At 40.3% G+C, this 20,794-nt stretch overlaps 1 protein-coding gene across 1 annotated transcript; it reads right to left on the reverse strand.

The window, feature by feature from the left end:
* Nucleotides 1-4,528: 4,528 nt before the first annotated feature.
* On the reverse strand, nt 4,529-14,830 carry AREG (amphiregulin). The gene is made up of 6 exons (XM_019467519.2): nt 14,416-14,830; nt 13,144-13,389; nt 10,347-10,548; nt 9,226-9,381; nt 6,580-6,679; nt 4,529-4,787 (listed from the first exon to the last, which is right to left on the reverse strand). Exons 1-5 carry the CDS (start codon nt 14,687-14,689, stop codon nt 6,586-6,588), a joined length of 972 nt encoding a protein of 323 aa, XP_019323064.1. The 5' UTR covers nt 14,690-14,830; the 3' UTR covers nt 4,529-4,787; nt 6,580-6,585.
* Between the last annotated feature and the right edge of the window lie 5,964 nt (nt 14,831-20,794).

Here is a 20,794-nt window from a genome sequence, read left to right on the forward strand (position 1 = left end):
TTACGACATAATTGCTCTCCGCAGAGAAATCCGAAAGAAGTTTGGGCTGTACTGTCTAAAGCATCACTCTGCTTACAGTAGATGTTCAATAAATACTTACTAATGATTATACATAATATATATGTGTAATTTGAAGGATTAGAAATTAATGTGAGTGTATTTGCATCAGGTATTATTGAGTAATTATGTCGATTTCTAAGCCATGGGGGAAACCAGTGTCATTACTTTAGTTATAACACATAAGGGTCAAATCTATCAAACAAAGTGAATTATTAATTACTAATAGAATTATTATCTAGTTTGGCACCATCTAAATCTTTTACTTTGCCCTTCCCCTTTTGTGGTTAACTTTGCAAATGCTTTTCCTTAGTACTTATGAGATGTTGCTTTTTACTACTCTATACCTGCCTGGTACCCAACTTAGTTTAATAATTATTTGTAATTGTTTATTGAATGAATGACAAAGTGGCCAAGAAATAAGAACTAAATTGTTGCACAATAAATCAGCCATTTTACCTTATTTTTTAAAATTTTTAAATGTCTTTACTTATTTTTGAGAGAGAGGTGTTGGGGGGGCACGAACAGGGCGAGGGGCAGAAAGAGAGGGAGGCACAGAATCCAAAGCAGGCTCCAGGCTCCGAGCTGTCAGCCCAGAGCCCAATACAGGGCTTGAACCCATCAACAGTGAGATCATGACCCTGAGCTAAAGTCAGACACTTAACAGACTGAGCCACCCAGGTGTCCCAGCCAGAAACCAGCCGTTTTAGCAGATGAGTACTGTGTCCCCTCTATAAACCCTAAGTCATTTCTGTTTCTCAGTATATCAGTCCTACCTACAGCCCACCTGTATCTCACTACCTGAGGCCTTCCTTTGACCACTGGAGTTCATTTTGCCTACACACGAGGCTGGCCAGAAGTTCCAGGGAATTAATCTTCCCCACCCCAGAAACAACTCTTAGCCAATTATTTTGAAATTTATAAATACAATTTACATATAAATATTCCAGCTTTATTCTCCCTTGGGTGGGCTAACTCTATGGTGCATGGTGCAAGGGAGGGTATAGCCTGGAAAGTTTTGTGAAGGCAGCACACATAAAAGTGTCATCTGAGTCTTCAAGAAATAAACCAGATTTCTTACAAATGGTAGTTAAAACCACACTAAATTAGTATGCAGTTTAGACCTAAACTAAACTTTACTATAGGAGAAGTAGTAGAGGCAGGGAGTTTAAGTGGGTCAGCTTTGAAGCCAGAACACGTGACTCTATCATTAACTAGCTGTGTGACCATAGACAAATTACTTAATCTCTCTGAGCCTTTTTTTAAAAATGCTTTTATTTATTTTTCAGAGAAAGTGAGTGAGAGCACGAGCAGGGGAGGGGCAGAGAGAGAAGGAGACACAGAATCAGAAGCAGGCTCCAGGCTCAGAGCTGTCAGCACAGAGCCCAATGCGGGGTCAAACCCACAAACCATGAGATCATGACCTGAGCTGAAGTTGGATGGCTTAACCTACTGAGCCACTCAGGTGCCCCTGAGTTTTTTTTTTTGTTTGTTTGTTTTTGTTTTGTTTTTTTTTTTTTAACATTTATTTTTGAGAAAAAGAGACAGAGCATGAGCAGGGGAAGGACAGAGAGAGAGGGAGACACAGAACCCGAAGCAGGTTCCAGCCTCTGAGTTGTCAGCACAGATCCCAATGTGGGGATACAACTCATGAACTGTGAGATCATGATCTGAGCCAATGTTGGATGGTTGACTGACTGAGCCACCCAGGTGCCCCTTTTTTAATTTTTTAAAAGATTTTATTTTAAGTAATCTCTAAGCCCAACACAGGTCTCGAACTCACAACCCTGAGATCAAGAGTTGCATGCGTCATTGACTGAGCCAGCCAGGTGCCCCTGAACCTAGCATAACTTATCTATAAAATGTATTTACTTTTTGAAGGAAATTATGAGGATTCGATGAGTGACTAAGTGTAAAGCACTCAGAATGATCTGTGGGATAACTATGTACTCAATAAATTTAAGATTATTATTTCTGTTATGAAAGTAAGTTGTTTTTTTTCCTTTCTACTCCACTGCAATGGTTTAATAAACTTTTTGTTTTAAGGGCTAGAAAAGTACATGGGATAGCAGGCAAATGCCTAGAACCTTCACAATGGCTATAGTTGCCTGGCTTTTCCCTACAAGTGTGTGGTCACAGCTGGGGAGACTTGTTAATACAAATATATTTTCTTTGGACTCATTATAACCTCCTTTGGTAATCTTGGGCACTTTCGTGGCTTCAGTTATCATATATATATACTTGACCGCTCCCAATATGTAATTCTTCAACTCACTGAACTTCAGATTTGTAGAGCTAGCTGCTTAGTAGATATCTCTTGGAATCTCTAACCCAACAGATACAAAACTGAACCCATTATCACACATGCAGACTTTTCCCATTCACAGGTTCAATCTCAGATGTGAAGCGAGGCCTAGGGTTGATTCAGTTGACTAATTGGCTGGGCTGGTCCTTATTTCCCCATAAATCCACTACAAATTAGAAAGGATAGTCTTTACAAAATAAAGAAGAGCCATTTTTCAGTCAAGGATAAATAAAAAGCCATGCTTCCCATCTAGAATATTCAATAAACTAGTTCAAGATATTCCGTACCATCTGCCTAGCCACCAAAGCCAAGAACTTGAAGGCCATCATAGATTTCTTCTCTTCCCTATCTCATTACCCACAGTCGTTTTATCTTTTTATTTTTTATTTTATTTTTGTTTTGAGAGAGAGAGCACAAGTGAGGGAGATGGGGAAAGGGAGCCAGATTAAGAGTCAGAGGCTCAACCCACTGAGCCACCCAGGTGCCCCTCCCTCCATAGTCATTTTATAAGAAATCATTTTTAATCTATTAACAAATCTTCAAATACATGTTGTTTTTTTCTTTCCCCAATTTACCTTCTCAGCTTCAGGTGTTCATTCAACTGCTCCCAAGCCAGTCTCTTGACCTTTGGCTTTGGTTCAAGTCCCTCCCCCACCTGGTTGCCTGATAACCTAATTGGAATGCAAATCTGATCAAGTTTCTACCCTTGACCAACTGGCTTGAATGATTCCTCTGGCCTGCAGTATACTTACAGGTCCTAGGTGACCCTGCCCTCACTGCTTCCTTTATAGCTTCTGTTGACCTCACACTTTCGGTTTCAGTAATACTGAACTATTTTATGTATTTTCCCTTTCAGGTCATACTGTTTCATGACCTGGTAAGCTGGGTTGTGCCTATAGTGACCTCCACATAACTCCCACTCATCCTTCAAGAATAATCTCAGCTAGCAACTCTCTAGAAAGTCCTCCTTGACTCATTCAGGCCAGGCTAGGTGACAGCTTCCTGGACTCCCATGGATCCCCAGTTCACACGTCACCCAATTATTTATTGCACTGTATTGACAAGACATACTCCCTCCCACCAACTGGCTGGCAAATGTCTCAAAGTCAGGACTTTTCTGTCTTGTATCTGTAGCACTATACTTGAATCATCCATAGTCTTTCATGAATGAGGTTGAGGAAAATGTGTCCTGAAGATGTTCAAGCAGAGATGAATCAGAGGTTCTCAACACTGGCTGCATATGGGAAACATCTGGAGAACTTTTAAAAATACAGCTATCAATGACCCACACCAGTCCATTTAAATAGGAAACTCTGGGACGGGGGCCTGGGCATTGAGACATCCAAAACTCATGTGATAATGCGCAGGTTGAGGCTGGGAACCAGTGGGTTAGGTGATCAGTGGACAAGGATTTGGAGAGAAATTCTCTAGAGAGAAATGAAAGTGTTTCTGCTTTAGGCACCTTGCATTCATGAATTTCTGTGGGATGATTGCTGGAATTATACAAAGTTCCTCAAAATGTGCCCCGTACATTATAAAGGTTGGCTCATTTTGCTTTGTGTGCAGGTAACTTAGTTGGCCAGTCAGGAACCAAAGTCTGGGTCATTCCAAGGAATTCATGTTCTTGAAGGAGCACTCACCACAAATGCACATGTATTTGTTTAAAATAATGTAAAAAAAAAAAAAATAGTAGCCATGGGAGGAAAAGGAGGAATGGGTGTTAGTGCTTTATAGATTCATGTCATGATATTAGAGAAAGAAGGTCTCTTAATATGTCCTGATTCTTTTGAAGTGCCTCATTTGTAATCTTGACACTTACTCTTGTCTGTGATGATGATCATGATCGGGCAGTGGATTTTCTTTCTTTTCTAATATCTGTGTCTACTGTGGCAGAGAGGGAGGACTACATGTTGATTTTATAAGTTTTTAAAAGACCAGGACTTGGAGTAAGTTCTACACAGAATAAGAAAGGCTGGTTTAAGATATTAGTATTTGTAGGAGGACTAAATGACTCTAGTTTATAACTTTTCCATGAAGAATGCTTTCTAAGAAAAGAAGTAAGTTTTGAAGGTTACAACGGAAGGAGCTTTCGAAATGATCGCCTAAGTGTTAGGAGAAAAATACCCTACAGCCTTGCAGTCTCAAAACTAATATTCAAACTCTCAATCTCTTTGCTTAAAAAAGTTTAATAAGCTGTAAAATAAATACACTTCCATTAAATATTAAATAAATTATTTACAACTTGAAAAAATACTTTTTATCTCCATGCATCTTTATGTACAGAAATAAGACTTAGCATAAAAAGTGGCAATTGAAAGTTTAAAACCATCAGAACGAAAAGGTTCCATTTTCTTATGATCCACCAAAAAGAGGAGCCAGCGCATCACTCGTGGTTGTGACTTGGCAGTGACTCCGATCCGATACCCTGTTCAAAAATACAATAAAATATTAGCGAGAAGCTCTATTTCATTAGGGCTTTAAGAAAACATCCAAAAAAATCAGGAATCAGAATTTCTGTCCATTTCGAATGTCTTGTGAAAACTGCTAAGAGCTTTGCAGAGACAGACTATCACTTGGACTTGAATTCCTCTTTCACACCTGCTTTGGTTATGGGCCTACTTAGGTGGAGGATTACATATACTGAAGCCTGTTTCATCAAATCCTGCCTGGTGAAAACCAACAACACTCATGGGAATTAGTTTTCCTAACCAAATCTGTGTAGTGGACACAATTAAAAAGAAAGATGAAGTGGCATAGTATATTTGTGATATACAGTTAATTTGGGATAATTAGTACCAAGGGCATAATAACAGTAGCTACCAGTTAATAGCTGCCACTACGTGCCAGGCCAGCATATTCCTTTTCCAAAAATCATTTCAGACCTCCTTTGAGAGATCTCAGTTGCACTAAAGAACCAAAAAGCTCCCTTTATTCATGGTGGTGGTCTTAGCTTAAGACCAACACAATAATAAATTCTGCCGCGCTAAGTACTGAGTACAGCCTTGGTTGGCATAGATAATCAGCCACTTCGTGAGTTACTGAGCTAGCATACTAATTCGGTAATAGGCTCAGAACATAATACTTGTGCTTAACCAATGCGAAACAGTGCTTCTCCACGCATCTGCAGTGTTCACTAGAAAGGGAAATTCTGGATTTAGTAGATTTAGGGTTTGGTTTAGGAATATGCACATCTAAATGGCATCTCAAGTGATTCTTAAGCCCATGAAGGTAGAGTATCGATGGTTTAAGGATGTGACATCCTTCCTGAATGTCTGAGAAAATGGAGTTCTTCCTTCTGACCAATTTTAAATGTGTCCTTGATCTCTTCGCCTGCTCTTTCTCTGGAAGTTTGCTTCCTCAGCTGTCCACTTTAGTTATTAATAAAACATTCCTCTCTATAGCTCCTTACCTTTCCTACAACATGCTAAACTCTGCCTCTTTCCAAAAAAAAAACAAAAACAAAAACAAAAAAAAAACAAAACAAAACCACAACAACTTATAAACAAGAACTATATCTTAACCAAGGTATATTTCAAATCTGTACCCTCTGCCCCCTTCTGACTTCCTTTCTTTAAAAGGATATTCATCCTGTTCCCGCCACTTTCTCATGTTTGTGGTCACGCACCCTGCCTTGGCTCTCCACCATGTGAGCTCAACCTATCATTCCAACCTTCTCTCCAACACCCATCTGAATTAGGCCATTTTTCACAAGTTTCTCAGGTGACCTCGTCCATCTCACAGTATGAATCTTCCTCTCCCTTCATAATTGCTTGTCCCAATCTCATCAGTCTTTGGAGGCTCACTTCCAATGCCTACATATAGCATCCTGTCCTGCTCCCTACACACATCCCATGGCACTTTGTCTCCTTCACTGGAAACTCTTCATATTCCTTTCATATGACATAATTTACTGGCCCTAGCATTCTGGTTCCTTACACTATATTCTATCTACTAAACACTAACTGCGTTGAAAAGAGGATCTGTGTCTGCCTCATTTTTACATCTGTTATGATACTAGGACATAGTCTTTTCTCACTATTGAACCTATCTCATGCTCAAAAACTAAGGCTTTCATGTAGCCAATGTTCACAGTGTATCCATAATTGAGGACACTTACTTTCCTCACTTTTCTTGAGGTAACCAATGCTGTATTTTTCAAAATTATAGGATATGATTTAAAGTTGTCTTTTCAAACCCAAACCTGTACCATTCATTACCTTCCGTTATGCTATGGCATGTACATTTCCATTTTCTTGTCGAAGTTTCTTTCGTTCTTCAGCTTCTCCTTCATATTCCCTGAAGAATCGTTTTCGAAGCCTTCAGAGAACAAGATATTCTATGGTCATCAAAGTTCTATTCATCTCCGTATTGACTGGGGTTTTCGTGAGTACAGGGAGTTCCTTTCTGCGAGTCCTCATGGACCATTACACTGTATCCTACACCAAACCAAAACTTAAACCCAGCTCTAGAATATTTTATAACTGTTCTTTTTAAGGGGATGCTCATGGTGACTTTATATAAACATATTCCCAGAGTACTGGGATTTAAGTAGATATGCCCTGAGACACAAACTTTCAAAAGGTATGGAACACGTTGTTATGTGTTGGTATTTTTTTTTCAATGGCTGACACATGATATTAGGTTAGTTTCAGAGGTATAACATAATGATTCGACAAGTCTATACATTATGCTAGTCTCCCCACAATTGTAGCTACCATCTGTCACCATGCAACACTATTACAATAGGGACTATATTCCCTATACTGTGCCTTTCATTCCCATGACTTATTCATCCCATAGCTGCAAGCCTGTATCTCCCACTCCCCTTCACCCATTTTGCCCATGTCCCCACTCCCTCCCCTCTGGCAACCACCAGTTGGTTCTCTGTATTTATGGGTCTATTTCTGCTTTTTGTTTGTTTATTCATTTGTTTGGTTTTTCAGATTCCGCACGTAAGTGAAATGATTTTGTCTTTCTTCGTGAAATCAATTTGTCTTTGTCTGACTTTCACTTAGCATTATACCCCTAAGTCCATTCGTGTTGTTTCGAATGGCAAGATCTCATTCTTTTTTCATCAACACTTAGCACAGTTGCCATGTGTTAACTGGAGGAAGAAAAAGATGGTATAGTTTTACCACGAAAGGACTTTACACTTGTACAAACTAATTGAAATGGTTAGAGTTTTTCCAAACAAGTTGGGTTTTCTTGATTTCTAAATATAATAAATACTTCCTTTTAGTTTTATTTATTGTTACTTTCTGTTAAAATTCAATTGTTTAAAACAGTCTTGGTGCTGTACAAGAAATTCTATTTTTGGTAGGTCTTTAGTCCACCCACTAAATGTTCCTACTAAAATCGTAAAAACTTTGACATAATGTTTGGGAAAAAAATTCAACTATGGAAAAACGGCAAAATGTGGCTTGGGCTAGTGTTTGCTATATGTTCCAAACACAAGAATATGGGAGAAAAGGAGAAAAGTCACTGCTTGGTTTTAGGAGTGCCAACGTGACAAAAGTTTTTCCACACTTTTCCAAAGGATTATTAAATATTTCAACCTGAACGATCACAAGGTTAAATAATTATTTCAAAACATCTTTCCTATCTGGCTATTTTTTCCCTTCTATCCTTCTATGTCAAACAATAATGATTCATCTGAGAATATTTTTCCTGAACACGTTTGCATATCTGGCTTGAGGTGCTAACAGATCAAAATAATTTCCAGGGTGTGCAAAACAAAATGAAATCACACATCAAACTCTATGTGCATCATAAAACAGTTTTTTTTTATGTGTCTTTTTATTATTATCTAATCTGCATCTTAAATAATAGTAAACAATGGCAGAAGATAACTCCTTGTTTCCTGAATGGCAGGAGTGGTAGATCATGCACACAGTCCAGTTGTTAAAGTAATTTACCAAGACCTAAAATTAGAATAATGAGTCTATTGCTTTTCCCAAGCTCTAGTAGCACATGAGTCATTATAGAGCCATTCACGCCCTCCCCCAACTTCCTTAAGTCACTGACTTCTGTTTGACAGACAATGCCATTTTGACATACCCACCAGTGCCTACTACCAGGAACAGTCTACTTCTAACATTCGTTGGTCATGAAGTGTGATGATGTTATTATGAGCACAGGGCAGATACTGCAGGAGTAGAACAGTGACAGAATTGTCCCTGCTTCCTACGCCCTGCCCCTACGGAGGAAATTTTTCTTTCTTTCCTTTCTTTCTTCTCTTTCCCTTTCTTCCTTTCTTTCTCCTTCTTTCTTTCCCTCTTTCTTCTTTCATAATTGAGTTCCCATATTACCTTTAACAATTACAAATAGGAGCACGTTCTATGTAAATCAGTACCGTGCTAGGACATTTCTAACTCCAAATTCTGCGTTTTAACAGAAACAGATGTATCTTTTCTTGGCTCCTGGTTTGAAGCTCTTTGTGAGTTTTCGTGCCAAAGCAGGATCTCTGACAACCTACTGTGAACCAGAACCAGGCTTTCATTAGACTCTGGGAAGCGTCCTTAAGCTTAAAGATATTCATAGTGGCTATCAACAGTCTGAGATTAGGAAGTAGCCATGAGTGGAAACAGGACATGAAACACAACCATCTGCTTTTAAGTTCAAAATACTTCTAAGCTTTTTGAAAAATAGCTTTACATATGAAGTTTCAATGGTGGCCGAAGTAATATGTATGTTGACCTAATTCTATGATCTTTGTCAGTGAAGTGTAAAGGTATGACCAAGGATCACATGTCACCAATAGAATAATTCATCTAAAATGGGATATAGTACTTTGTGACAGCATACTGAAAATAAACCAACCCGGCATTATTTTATTAGGAATCTTTAAGTTATGCCATACTTACTGGATTGTAATAACAACAGCAATAGCTGTGAAGCTCACGGCAGACACAAAGGCAGCTATGGCGGCTAAAGCGATTTTTGATAAATCACTGTCAACCATGCTGTGAGTCTTCATGGACTTTTCCCCACACCGTTCACCAAAGTAATCCTGATGACATCTGGAAACAACCCACATCCAAAAATTATAATAGTAACTGAAAGCATTCTCTCTATTTTAGCATTTAATTGTAACACTCAAAAAAAAAAAAAAAAAAGTCATGCCATCTATTTGTATTTCAAAATCGGGAGACAGAATGCATTCAAGCCAAAGATCTATTAGTGTAAGAACAAGTTGAGATTAGTTTGGGTGTGATATTCCAAGAAGACACACCTTTTCATTCTTTGTGCTCCTTTTATGACCACCTGATGAGTTCTGTCACTTGTGATGCAGCTAATACATTCCACTATCATTTAATGTGCCAGTAGCTTTTGAGAGGAGGGAGTATAGAGCATTATGTGAAGAGTACCTTTAGGTCCTTTTTTTTAAAAAAAACATTTTGCAAACCTTTTGTATATTTTTACATAGTTTGTTTTGTATATTATAAAACCGGGGGTCAGCAAGCTGTAGCCAGTGGATCAAATCTGGCCATTCGTCGGGTTTTTAACAGTGTGTAAGCCAAGGATGGTTATTACACTTTAAAATGATTTTATATTTTTAAATGGTTACATTTTAGTTGTAAGTACATACATAACCTCGACCAAAGAAGCCTAAATTATTTGCCAGCCTGGTCCTTTAAGAAAAAGTTTACGGGGGCGCTGGGGTGGCTCAGTCGGTTGAGCATCCGACTTCAGCTCAGGACATGATCTCGCAGTTCGTGGGTTCGAGCCTCACATCGGGCTCTGTGCTGACAGCTCGGAGCCTGGAGCCTGCTTCGGATTCTGTGTCTCCCTCTCTCTCTGCCCCTCCCCCACTCATGCTCTGTCTCTCTCTCTATCTCTGTCAAAAATAAATAAACATTAAAAAAAGAAAAGAAAAGAAAAAGTTTACAGGCCCTTGACACTAGAGAAATAAATGGTTTTCTGCATCTAGGAGTTTCAGACCTCGTGTTGTAAATAGATTTCTTTTTAATTTAGGAAAACTTACTTGCATGTTACTGCTCCCAGGTTCTCTATATATTTGCATTCTCCGTGAATACAGAAATTTTGGAATTCTGCATCACACGGATTTTTCTTCTTTCTGTTTTTTCTATTTTTTCCATTTTTGCCTCCTTTTTTCTTTCTTTTGGGTTTATCTGAAGTCTTTTCACTTTCTGTCCTGTTTTTCATGGGCTTAACTACCTGTTCAACTGAAAAAAAAAAAAATAGACACGATTTATTGACAGCAGTCTCTCTTCACCTTGCATATCATCTTGGAGACATGGAGAAAGAAGTCTTAGCAGTGAGAGCTCATGGGCATGATAACCCTATTTTTCTCATTATTTAACCCAAATTTATATATAATAACTGGTTAAAGAGAATATCTGAATGGTGTGGCGCTTGAAAATCTGAACCTCCTCGTTATTTTATAAGCTTAGAAACATATTTTGAATTTATTTGTACCAGTATTATTACTATTGTTAATAGTATGTACCTGTCTAAAAAAAACGAGGAAATATCTTGCACATTTCTTGAATTTCTTATACATACCAAGTTCTTGGTAAGGAGCATTAATTTGATTAAACTCAGATCACGGTTGAGTGTATTGTTATCCAGATGCTATAGATGAGGAAACTGAAGTTGAATGAAGACAAGTTATATGCCCTGGGACATGCAGCTAGAGAATGACAGTGCTGGGGTATCAAAACCTGTCATTCCCCCCTGTCCTATGTTTTCTCTTGGATAGGTCAAGGTTACTGACTAAACTGGTGCTTTAGTGTATCTGTTGATTTTATATATGCATCTCGGTCTTGTGCTCATTATCATAGTTGGGAATTACTGTGTATTACTTGAGGATGGAAAAAACGGAGAATTATATATTAGAATTAATCAATTTTCTCCAACTCCCAGATTATGACAGGTTATAATTATTCATTCCATGGGGCTCATTTCTGTGGTCAATCTATTTGAAAAATAGGAATCTAGAAATATTTGTACCTGATGCTTCTGAGAGTCAGTCATCTTAACTCTTTTGATCTACAGAAACATTCGTTCAGTGTTATTGCTATACAGGGCATAGTTTTCCCACATACTAAATATGGGAGGGAGGAGTGTTCATGTTGGAGCTGTGTGTTTTGTTATACTAGTACCTGAATAGGCTTATCTAAGCAAGTATTTAGCAAACAGAGCCCAGTGAAAAGAGGAAGATACCATAATGTCATAATACCATTAGTCATAATGGTCCTGCATAACGTCCCATTAAATAGAAAACATTAGAAATATAGGGAAGGGTATCAAAGATAGAACTCTGTGATCAAGGAAGCGACAAATAAATATTATGAGGATTTTAGCAGGTTATTATGACATTAATAATAGTCAAATTAGGAGCAATGCTTAACCGGTTGTGCAATTTTTATATTGAAAATTTGGTGATAAATAAGCAACACAAATTAGAATAAGTCGTCTAAAAGAAAACACTTTAAATGAGTATTACTGCATGTTATCAGATACATTGCAAATTGTAGACAGAGACAAATCGTCATCACGCTGAAGTGCTGCAACAGACAGCAACCCCAGGGGTTCAACAGCCTTTCAAAGGAGCTCACCCATCAGTTTCCCTGTATTTCACAAGGCACTAGTCAGTTTCACTGCTAACAGTTTATTTGTCCGTTTGAAACGTTAAGGACTTGAAACATCTTTAAGAGAACAGTTTCTCCTCTTATCCTTCCAAAAAGAAATATAAATGAACCTCTTCCCCACCTCACATAAAAGCACAAGTTATTGAACAAGCAGTAAAGTGGAGTGTTCCCTAAAGCTTTTTCCACTTGTCGCTTAACCCAGTAATTCTCCCTGTGGTATCACCTGCTGTCCCTTCACCAGGTCTGCAAGGCAGACAGAGGGGGAGAAGTCAGGGAAACTAAGGTCAGGAGAGAAGGGGCATTATGTTCTGCCTCCATATTGGATGTCTCTAGGATATTTAGATTTACTGATGACCTCATCTGTCCTGAAACTCCAAAGTAATATGAGGGTAACGAACAATACTTAACCTCTTACTTTGGTACTCTCATTTTAAGCAAATGCTCTTTTCTAAACATCAGATAACAGCAAAAAGGAACAAAACTATGGGTCACTATTATTTAACTAACACATGGAATCTGGGGCTAAATCATGATTTTTAGCAATTTGAAATCCATGCATAGTTGTTCTTTAATATTTCCAGAAGGTTATATTATTATTTTTGTCGTGTTTTAGAAACACTAGTTTTTCAACACCGGGGGTACTTAAAAGCTAAAGTCCAACCCCACTAAAGTCCTTCCCCACTACTTTGTTCTGTTCCCTTATTTGTGTTAAAATGCGGGTTTTTAGGGAATTTCTGTATGGGGAGTAGACACAGAAGCTGATGACTGGTTGATGTCTATGTCTGTCTCTCAGCATGGAGGCTGTGTGGCCCAATGGGAAAGAGCATCGGATCACCATCAAACACTGGAGTTCTCATCCTGGCTCAACTGCTTGCTGGCCGTGGAAGCTTGGGCAAAACCACCTCCTCCAGTTATCATCTTTGTAAAATGCTAACAATTCCTACTTGTAAAGTAGACTTAATAGACATTAACCATTTTTAGAGCTCCAGACATATCAGATGTACCCACACACAGCTCCTTCCATCCTAGCTTCCCCAAGGCATATGCAGCACACGTACACGCAAGAAAACCACTCCGAGAGACAGGGAATGGCTCTTCTTTTGAAGCAGCTTTGCCCATACAAACACACATCTTCTAGGCTATGTTTTCGCCTTATCCTCCACTCACCTCGGACTGAATCATCTACAATATAGCCAGATATTTGTGGTTCGTTATCATACTCTTCTGCATAATCATAGTCGATCCCCGAGGACAGTTCCCTACTAGAAGGCGTTTCACTCACAGGGGAAATCTCCCTTCCTGAGGACCCATTTCTTGGGGTAACCTCAAATCCATCGGCACTGTGGTCCCCAGAAAATGGTTCCCCTTTCCCAGAGGAGGTGTCGTTGGCAGCTGATCCAGCAGCATAATGGGCTGTGGGAGAAAGAACAACGGGAGAAAAGAAAAGGTAGAGCAGAGTGAGTGCCTTTCTCACCAGTCAGCTGGGTTCAGGGGAAATGTTTATCTTCTGATATCAAAGCTGTTATTGCACATGTGCTATTGTTTGGGATTGAGTCACTTATGAAAGCATCTTCACATTCTGCCAACAAGCAAACTCAGCTGCTCCAATTTACAGAGCTGCTTTCATCGAGGTTTTCTTTTCCACAGACGGTCTCCATTACCTTCCACACCAAATAATGCTGCCATATAGGCAAGTTCGTCTAATTACTGAATAGGTAATGTCTGTAGAGTCCCATCACTTCACACGCCAAATGCGTTTGTGTTCGCTAGAATGACCCATTTGAACGGATGGGTTCTAGATATAAATATCAGACTCTCTTGACACGTGTTCATATTTTTAAAAAGGTGACATACATAACTGTAAAACAACATAAATGCTATTTGATAGTAAGGACTCTTCCTGTCAGTGTTTCATTATTCTTGTTCCTACCTAGGGAAGAACCTGGGGGGGGGGGGGGTCAGGTGAGATTTGGGGGCCTAAAGTTTCAGGCCCCTGGTTTATCTTATAGGTCTCACTAAAGGAGCAACAGGGTGGTGCTTTTACTTCTCCCTGGGAGGGCCTCTAGGAAGGTAAAGGTACAATCACTAGACAGAGGAGATGGAGATTTTAGGCAGGAGTCAGCGCTCCGCGTCCAGGACTTAACTGCTCTAAGACTTAACTGCTCTAAGATCTGCGGAAATCGCTTCACCTTTCAGGACTCGGTTTCTTTTTCTGTAAAAGGCAGAATTTGGAGCACAGGATCTCTGAGGTCTCCTCCAGCTGGACTAAAGTAAAAAATTCGGGAACTCTCCGGCACCCTTTTCCTGACCTGGGACGTCAGAGGCACCTGCCCGCGTTTCTCCTCCTCCCCGGCAGTAACCTTGGGGAGTGCGCTGCCGTGGACGCCTCCCGCCGTGGGAGAAGCTCAGGTCGGCAGTTCGGAGCCGGGATGCCCTCACCTGAGCCCAGGATCAGGAGCGACAGCACCACGGGCGCCGGCGGCAGCAGCGGGGCTCTCATTGGTCCCTCGGCGCAGCGGCGGCGTCGCGGTCTCTGGGGCAACTCGGCCGGGAGTCGCGGCTGGAACAGAAGGTGGCGGAAGAGAGAGGGGAAAGGAGGGAGTGTGCGGCCGTGCTCGCCGCCCGGCCGGGCTCGGGCGCTGGACGAGCGCCTACAGCTCGCCTCGGGATCCCTCGGTTCCGAGTCGGGCGCGGGCAAAAGGTGTGCGAACATTCCGGAGGCGCGGCGCGCACCTGCGGCTTTATAGGCCGGGCGGGGACCCGGGCCAGGCCCGTGACGTCACGGCCTCCGCTGTGGGTGGAGGAGGGCGGCTGCGCTACAAGAGGTTACTACCCCAAAACCACACGCGGATGGCAGGCGCCCCACCTCCCCGGAGCGTGGAGAGCCACCGGGAGGAAATGGAAATTAAACCCTAGCTGCGAGCTGAGAATACGCCCGCTCCACATTCGAGGGTGGGAGTAGAGTTGGAGAGCTGGTGGCTGACAGTCAAAAGTCCCACTTTCTCAAACCACCTGAAGAACCTCCGTGTAGACCTTGGTTGATCTTAATACTACAAGTGACAGGGATTGATTAGAAGAGTTCCCTATTAAGATGTAGAAGTACTTTAAGACCAAGAGCGACTTAGCAAGGAGAGGCTGATGTCCTTTAACAGAGATTATGAAGTTCGTGAAACGGCTAGAGAGAGCGCCCCCTAATGAGGAGCGACTTTATTTATGATGGGCCCTTTATCCCGACCGCGAGCCCTTTCTTCCCCACTGCTGGAAAGCGGCCAGAATTTCAAATCGTCTCCCCTCCCATTTGTCTGTGTCCCAAGGTCCTTATCAAAATGAGGATTTATTGACCATCTATCATTGCCGAACTATAACCGCTTAAAGGATTACCTGCCCCATCTCAGTCAGTAACCTTGCTGCTTAAGAATCATTTTTCCCTGTTTTACAAGGAGGACTTGACACCCCTGGTTATGGCAGAAACCAGATGGATTTAAGGTCCTCTGACTCTAAAATCTCTCTCCACTCTGATAAAGGAATTTGGAGTAAACCGATCTTTGTAAAGAGAGCTTCTGGGAGGAACAATACCTGGTCCTAAGTAATAACCACTGCTGGGAGGGTATTGACGTTTAAATGAAGGGGGTGCCCAAGTCTGTGCACCACAAATCCCAGGATAAAACCACCGGCTTTGAGGAAGCCCAGTTAGAATCTGGTAGGGCAGTTAATCCCAACAAGAAGAAAAAATGAAGAGGGTGGGAGCTGCTCAATTCGACTAACTTTGATGGAGACACAGCTCCAGAACTGGATTTTCCTTGACTTGAAGAAAAAAAAGAAAGCATCATTCTTCCTCTCTCTAACTGGTTCCTTGTCTTAAAGATACGTATCTCTTCCAGTGCAACAGCCCTTTTAGGAATGTGGATCACAGTACATCTATCCTAATTCTGGGAAACTTTTGTGAAGCTACTTACTTTTTAATGGCATATGGAGGTCGTGGGCTAAATAATACCATACATTTAGCAGGATGAAATAAACAGTCATGACTCATGCCTTCCCTTCTAGTCAACATTTGCTGAGAGTATATTTGGTGTCATCTGCTTGTTTTATTTTTTTATGTGGGGTGGGGGGTGGAGGCAGTAAAGAGAGCGATTAACTGATCACCGTTCCCTGCTCTCCAGAAGCTCAGTGTGGTGTGGGCCAGAAAAGTAATTCTGTTATGTCAGATGATAAGAAGGATTTGGACTGCCATGGAAAACAAGGATGCAGTTTAGTTTTGCTCCCCCGCTTAATGTCCTTACCAGCAGAAAGCTTAAATGGAAAGAATACCTGCTGACACAGTATGCCCCAAAATGGAAAAAAAGACCAGGAAGACGGCACTGCCCATCCCAGGGTGAAGCAGGGACCTGCTTTGTGGCTGGAGGAGAAGATTCTGATTCAGACAGATTCACAGCCTTGCCCTCAGATTTCAAAAGATGGCAGGGATTTTGTTTAGAGTTCAGACTGTGGCGCGGCTCTCCTCTCAGGCTTCGCTTTTGTTCTGGTCCCATTGTTCCCTTTCCCTTACTCTTTCTTCTCAAGTGAGACGAAGGCAAGTTGTGTGCATGCGTCATCAGAAATGGTTCACTTTGAAGGGAAGTGAGTTCTTTACACCGGAAATTGCTTAGTCTTTTTACAACTGGAAATGTGGAGGGTGATGATTTCCGTTGGTATGGGATGGAACATAGAATGATAGGGGCAGATTGCTAGTGCGTAGTATGAGCTGTAAATTCACACCAGTTGGGTAATCATGTACAAATTCCACCACAAACTAAACCACCTAATATTTGAAAGACTCGGGTTCCTCATCTGAAAATAGAAATAAAGCTACCGACCTGCTGTTAAACAGATCAAATGAGATAAGATAACCTATGCAAGCAACACAAAATCTAGCATATGCGGAGTGCTCAATACATGGCAACTATTATTATTAGCCTTGGCATTATGATAGGTACATTCTATTAATCACATTGAAGAACCAAGTGACTCTTATAAATGGAGCTACTCACAGAGCAAGTGAAATAATCTTCAGTATTTTCAAGCCCATGAACTTTGTACCTACTTCCCATTAACACTAACCATTTTGAACATTTTATGGTTCATCATCGGGTACCATGGGGCGTCATAATGGTTGCATCACAGTGTAGCACCCCTGATGACTCACAGCATTCTGGAATTTGCACATGAGAGGGAAACCTTCCCCATGTCATGTTGGATACTCTACATTCTGCATGCTAAGCAGAGACAGGGAGGAACAACTTCAAGAAATTCAAGTAGAATTCAAGTAGCTACTCTTTTTTATCTTGAACAATTGATGGTTCCCACACCTACTAGGAGGCTAAAGGCAGCTCTATGGGCCAGTGCTCCCAGCCAGCCACTCACTTTGAAGTCTGGTATCCGGATCCTGATAATATTTTATATGTATAGTAGAAACAAACTCACTTTGACTCTGCTAAAAGGTGTGCTATAGAACCCAAGAATAATTATGTGTTTGTTCATATAATTGATCTTGAGTTTTTATAGAGAGGGCCAGGTCTGAGTTAAATATTACATCATGGTCATTTTACTGAGTCAACCCATGAAACCCTCAACTAAAATTAAGAAATTCTCTCATGTATAAGTAACATTTCCTATATTATTAACAAATGCATTGGCTCCATTTAGATGTCTGTAATTTTCTACTCTTCACCTTCGAATTTATCCATGCTAAAGAATATATAATTTCTAGTTTCTTCAAAAACAGGCCTTCCATGAATTTGATTTGTTGGGTACCTTGACATACTAGTAAAATAAAAGTACTTGGCCCTTTAAAACCTTAACATGATGGCTTTTGCAGAGCAGTAAGTAGCAGATGGGACTGAAGGCAGCAGACTGTTTGATACAGTAGGAACTAGGCAAATGTAACATACAATTAACTGCATTTAAACACACAAGAAATGAATGCTCTAGTTCATTTACTCATCAAATACATTTTGAGAACTAGGTCCTCTTCTAGGCACCGGGGATAAAACTTTGAATAAGTCATAATGTCTTCATTTTTAAGGACCTTGCATTCTATTAAGGGGAAACATATAATAAACAAGGGAACCATACATAAAATAATTTTAGGCCATGATGCACAATAAAATATGTGATCTAGAGGGCTTGGGATGGTGGAAGAAGATGATAAAAGGAAATTCAAGATAGCCCCTACAGTAAAGTAGTTCACAGTTTCTCCCTACAGGAAACGGGGCAGGATAAAATGGAGAGGAGTATCCTTTGGAATAATAACAGCTGTGGAAAGCAGAGATAGGCAAGGATAGAAATGAGAGATAGATATAAGCATAGACAAGAAGAATGAGGGATGCTGAACGATGGATGCCTTGAATGGAGGAGCCTCAAAAGTATGGAGGATTTGGGAACATTGCACAAGAATTCATTCCAGGGGCGCCTGGGTGGCTCAGTTGGTTGACTGTCTGTTCAAGTCCCACATTGGGCTCTGTGCTGACAGCTCGGAGCCTGGAGCCTGCTTCGGATTCTGTGTCTCCCTCTCTCTCTGCTTCTCCTCTGCCTGCACTCTGTCTCTTAATTATAAATAAATGCGAAAAAATAAAATAAAAAAAAAAAAAAAGAATTCACTCCACTAGTCACTTCTCAAACACCCCTCTTAGCCTTGCTGACCAGAGCTCTCCAGCTCTTAACCAAAAGTCAGATAAACAGAATAACCTGAGAACCTTTTCTAAATGTACACTCCATTCCCCCATCTCGATTCAGTAGGTTTGGTGTGGGGTGCAGGCCCACGTGGCATTTTTTTAAAGAACCTCCAAGAAAATTCTGATGTGCCCTTGGGACTAAGAACTACTCCACTAGGGGATACGTAAGTGAAAAATAGTCGAGGTACATTCAGAGAGAGTGTAAACTAGCAGGATGACACATTCATGTACGTGGAAATTTTGCCGGAAATGTAAAGGAGGGAGAAATGAATTTCAACAGGAAGCATGTAAGTGTAACGAAGACATTTATCTCTGAGGAACTCATGTTACAAGCTGATTCAAATGCAATTCCTTTAAACACGACACTATTCTAGTGGAATAAAAATGCATCTGAATATATGAAAAAGAAAAAAATCCACTTTGCATGTAGTTTTCAGAAACCAGTTTGTCACATCGGTGGAATCATATCTATGCCAAATTATTGTGGAATCTCACTACCTCCGGTCTGAGTGTGGTAAGGTCAGAAAACAGAATGTCTGTAACTATCATACACCGAATTAGGAAACATGTCAAACTTGAGTATTCTATTAATGCTTTATGACTTTAGGATTTCAGATTAATATTTGGCATTTTGTTACTTCAGAAATTAATATATCAAAGTCAGATGGCTGAACTAGTCAGAGTCCTATGAAAGATTTTTATGGACTACAATTAGTCTTTAAATAATCATATTCTTGATTTTATTAGTTATTGCAGAAAACGTTTTGTACGTACTTAACCTTTCTTTAGTGCATGTCTACGTTTTAAAATTTTCTTGTATTTTCTTTTACAATTGACCAGGTACCACACATTCAAAATTATGCGATGACCACTTTTTCATAGTTTCTGAATGCTCCTATTTGCCCCATCATTACTTAAAAATTGACAGTAATAGGGGCACCTGGGTGGCTCAGTCAGTTAAACGTCTGACTTTGGCTCAGGTCAGGATCTCATGGTTCGTGAGTTCGAGCCCCACGTCGGGCTCTGTGTTGACAGCTCAGAGCTTGGAGCCTGCTTCAGATTCTGTGTCTCCCTCTCTCTCTGCCCCTACCCCCTCACTCTCTGTCTCTGCCTCTGTTTCTCTCTCTCTCAAAAATAAATAAACATTAAAAATTTTTTTAATTGACTGTATTTGCATACCTCTAAAAATTATGTAATCCTATTATCATTGACCCATAGTTGAAGTATTCTTGTTATGAATTTAGATAGTCCTTTTAAATGTCTTTTTCAACTTTTAGCAGGGTTAGGCTATCTTATGTATAGATTTTATTGTATTTCCCCATAAACACAATAAGCTTTTGTTTCAAGTTCAATGAGAATAGGCGGCTTTAAATTTCGTAAGTGAATAAATGACTAATTTGTTGAATAAACCACTCCTGTACAGTCTGTCCTATGCAGGGATAGGGTAGGCCACAAAGAAACTGGCCTTTGGATGCCATGCTTCTGGAACTTTCTGAATGTGTGTATTAAAATTTTATGACCATAACTAAAAAAAAATTGTAAGTTCATTTGGAAGAATCCAGACAAAAGTAGACCTCATAGGAAAAGAGGGATTCAAAATAGAGTTATAAATCTTGTAAATATCAAGTGTGTCCCTTAGTATTCTTCCTGGAATCACTATTTTTGTCTTAAACCTGGATTTATGTACTCCCAAATTATTTGGTCAGGTATGCGGAAGATGTGATTTTACTCCTAGCTTTCTTTCCTTCCATGGGAATTCCAAAAGTCATTAGTCTTGTAACTTCTCAAGATAACAAATATTCCAAGAACATAGTTTTAATATCAAATTGCTAGGTAATTCAGGGATTCTCAAGAACTACCTTGTGTGACTATAAGGAAATACTTGGCCTTTTGGAATAATTTCTTTTCATGTTTATTTATTTTTGAGAGAGAGACAGAGAGACAAAGAGCAAGTGGGGCAGAGAGAGAGGGAGACACAGAATCCAAAGCAGGCTCCGGGCTCCTAGCCATCGGCACAGGGCCCAACGCGGGGCTTGAACTCACGGACCATGAGATCATGACCTGAGATAAAGTCAGATGCTCAACTGACTGAGCCACCCAGGCAC

The sequence above is a fragment of the Panthera pardus genome, unplaced genomic scaffold (assembly GCF_024362965.1).
Source record: "Panthera pardus isolate Hobbes unplaced genomic scaffold, ASM2436296v1 HiC_scaffold_13, whole genome shotgun sequence".
In the NCBI taxonomy this organism is placed as follows: domain Eukaryota; kingdom Metazoa; phylum Chordata; class Mammalia; order Carnivora; family Felidae; genus Panthera; species Panthera pardus.

Bases quoted from the DNA above. Each gene is read 5' to 3' on its own strand.
- AREG (XM_019467519.2), bottom strand. From the start codon at position 14,689: ATGTTCGCACACCTTTTGCCCGCGCCCGACTCGGAACCGAGGGATCCC. The intron at 13,390-14,415 runs GTGAGGGCATCC...TTTCTCCCACAG, and splicing joins GCTCCTGATCCTGGGCTCAG to CCCATTATGCTGCTGGATCA. The intron at 6,680-9,225 runs GTAAGTATGGCA...TGTTCTCTGAAG, and splicing joins GCTGTTGTTATTACAATCCA to GCTTCGAAAACGATTCTTCA.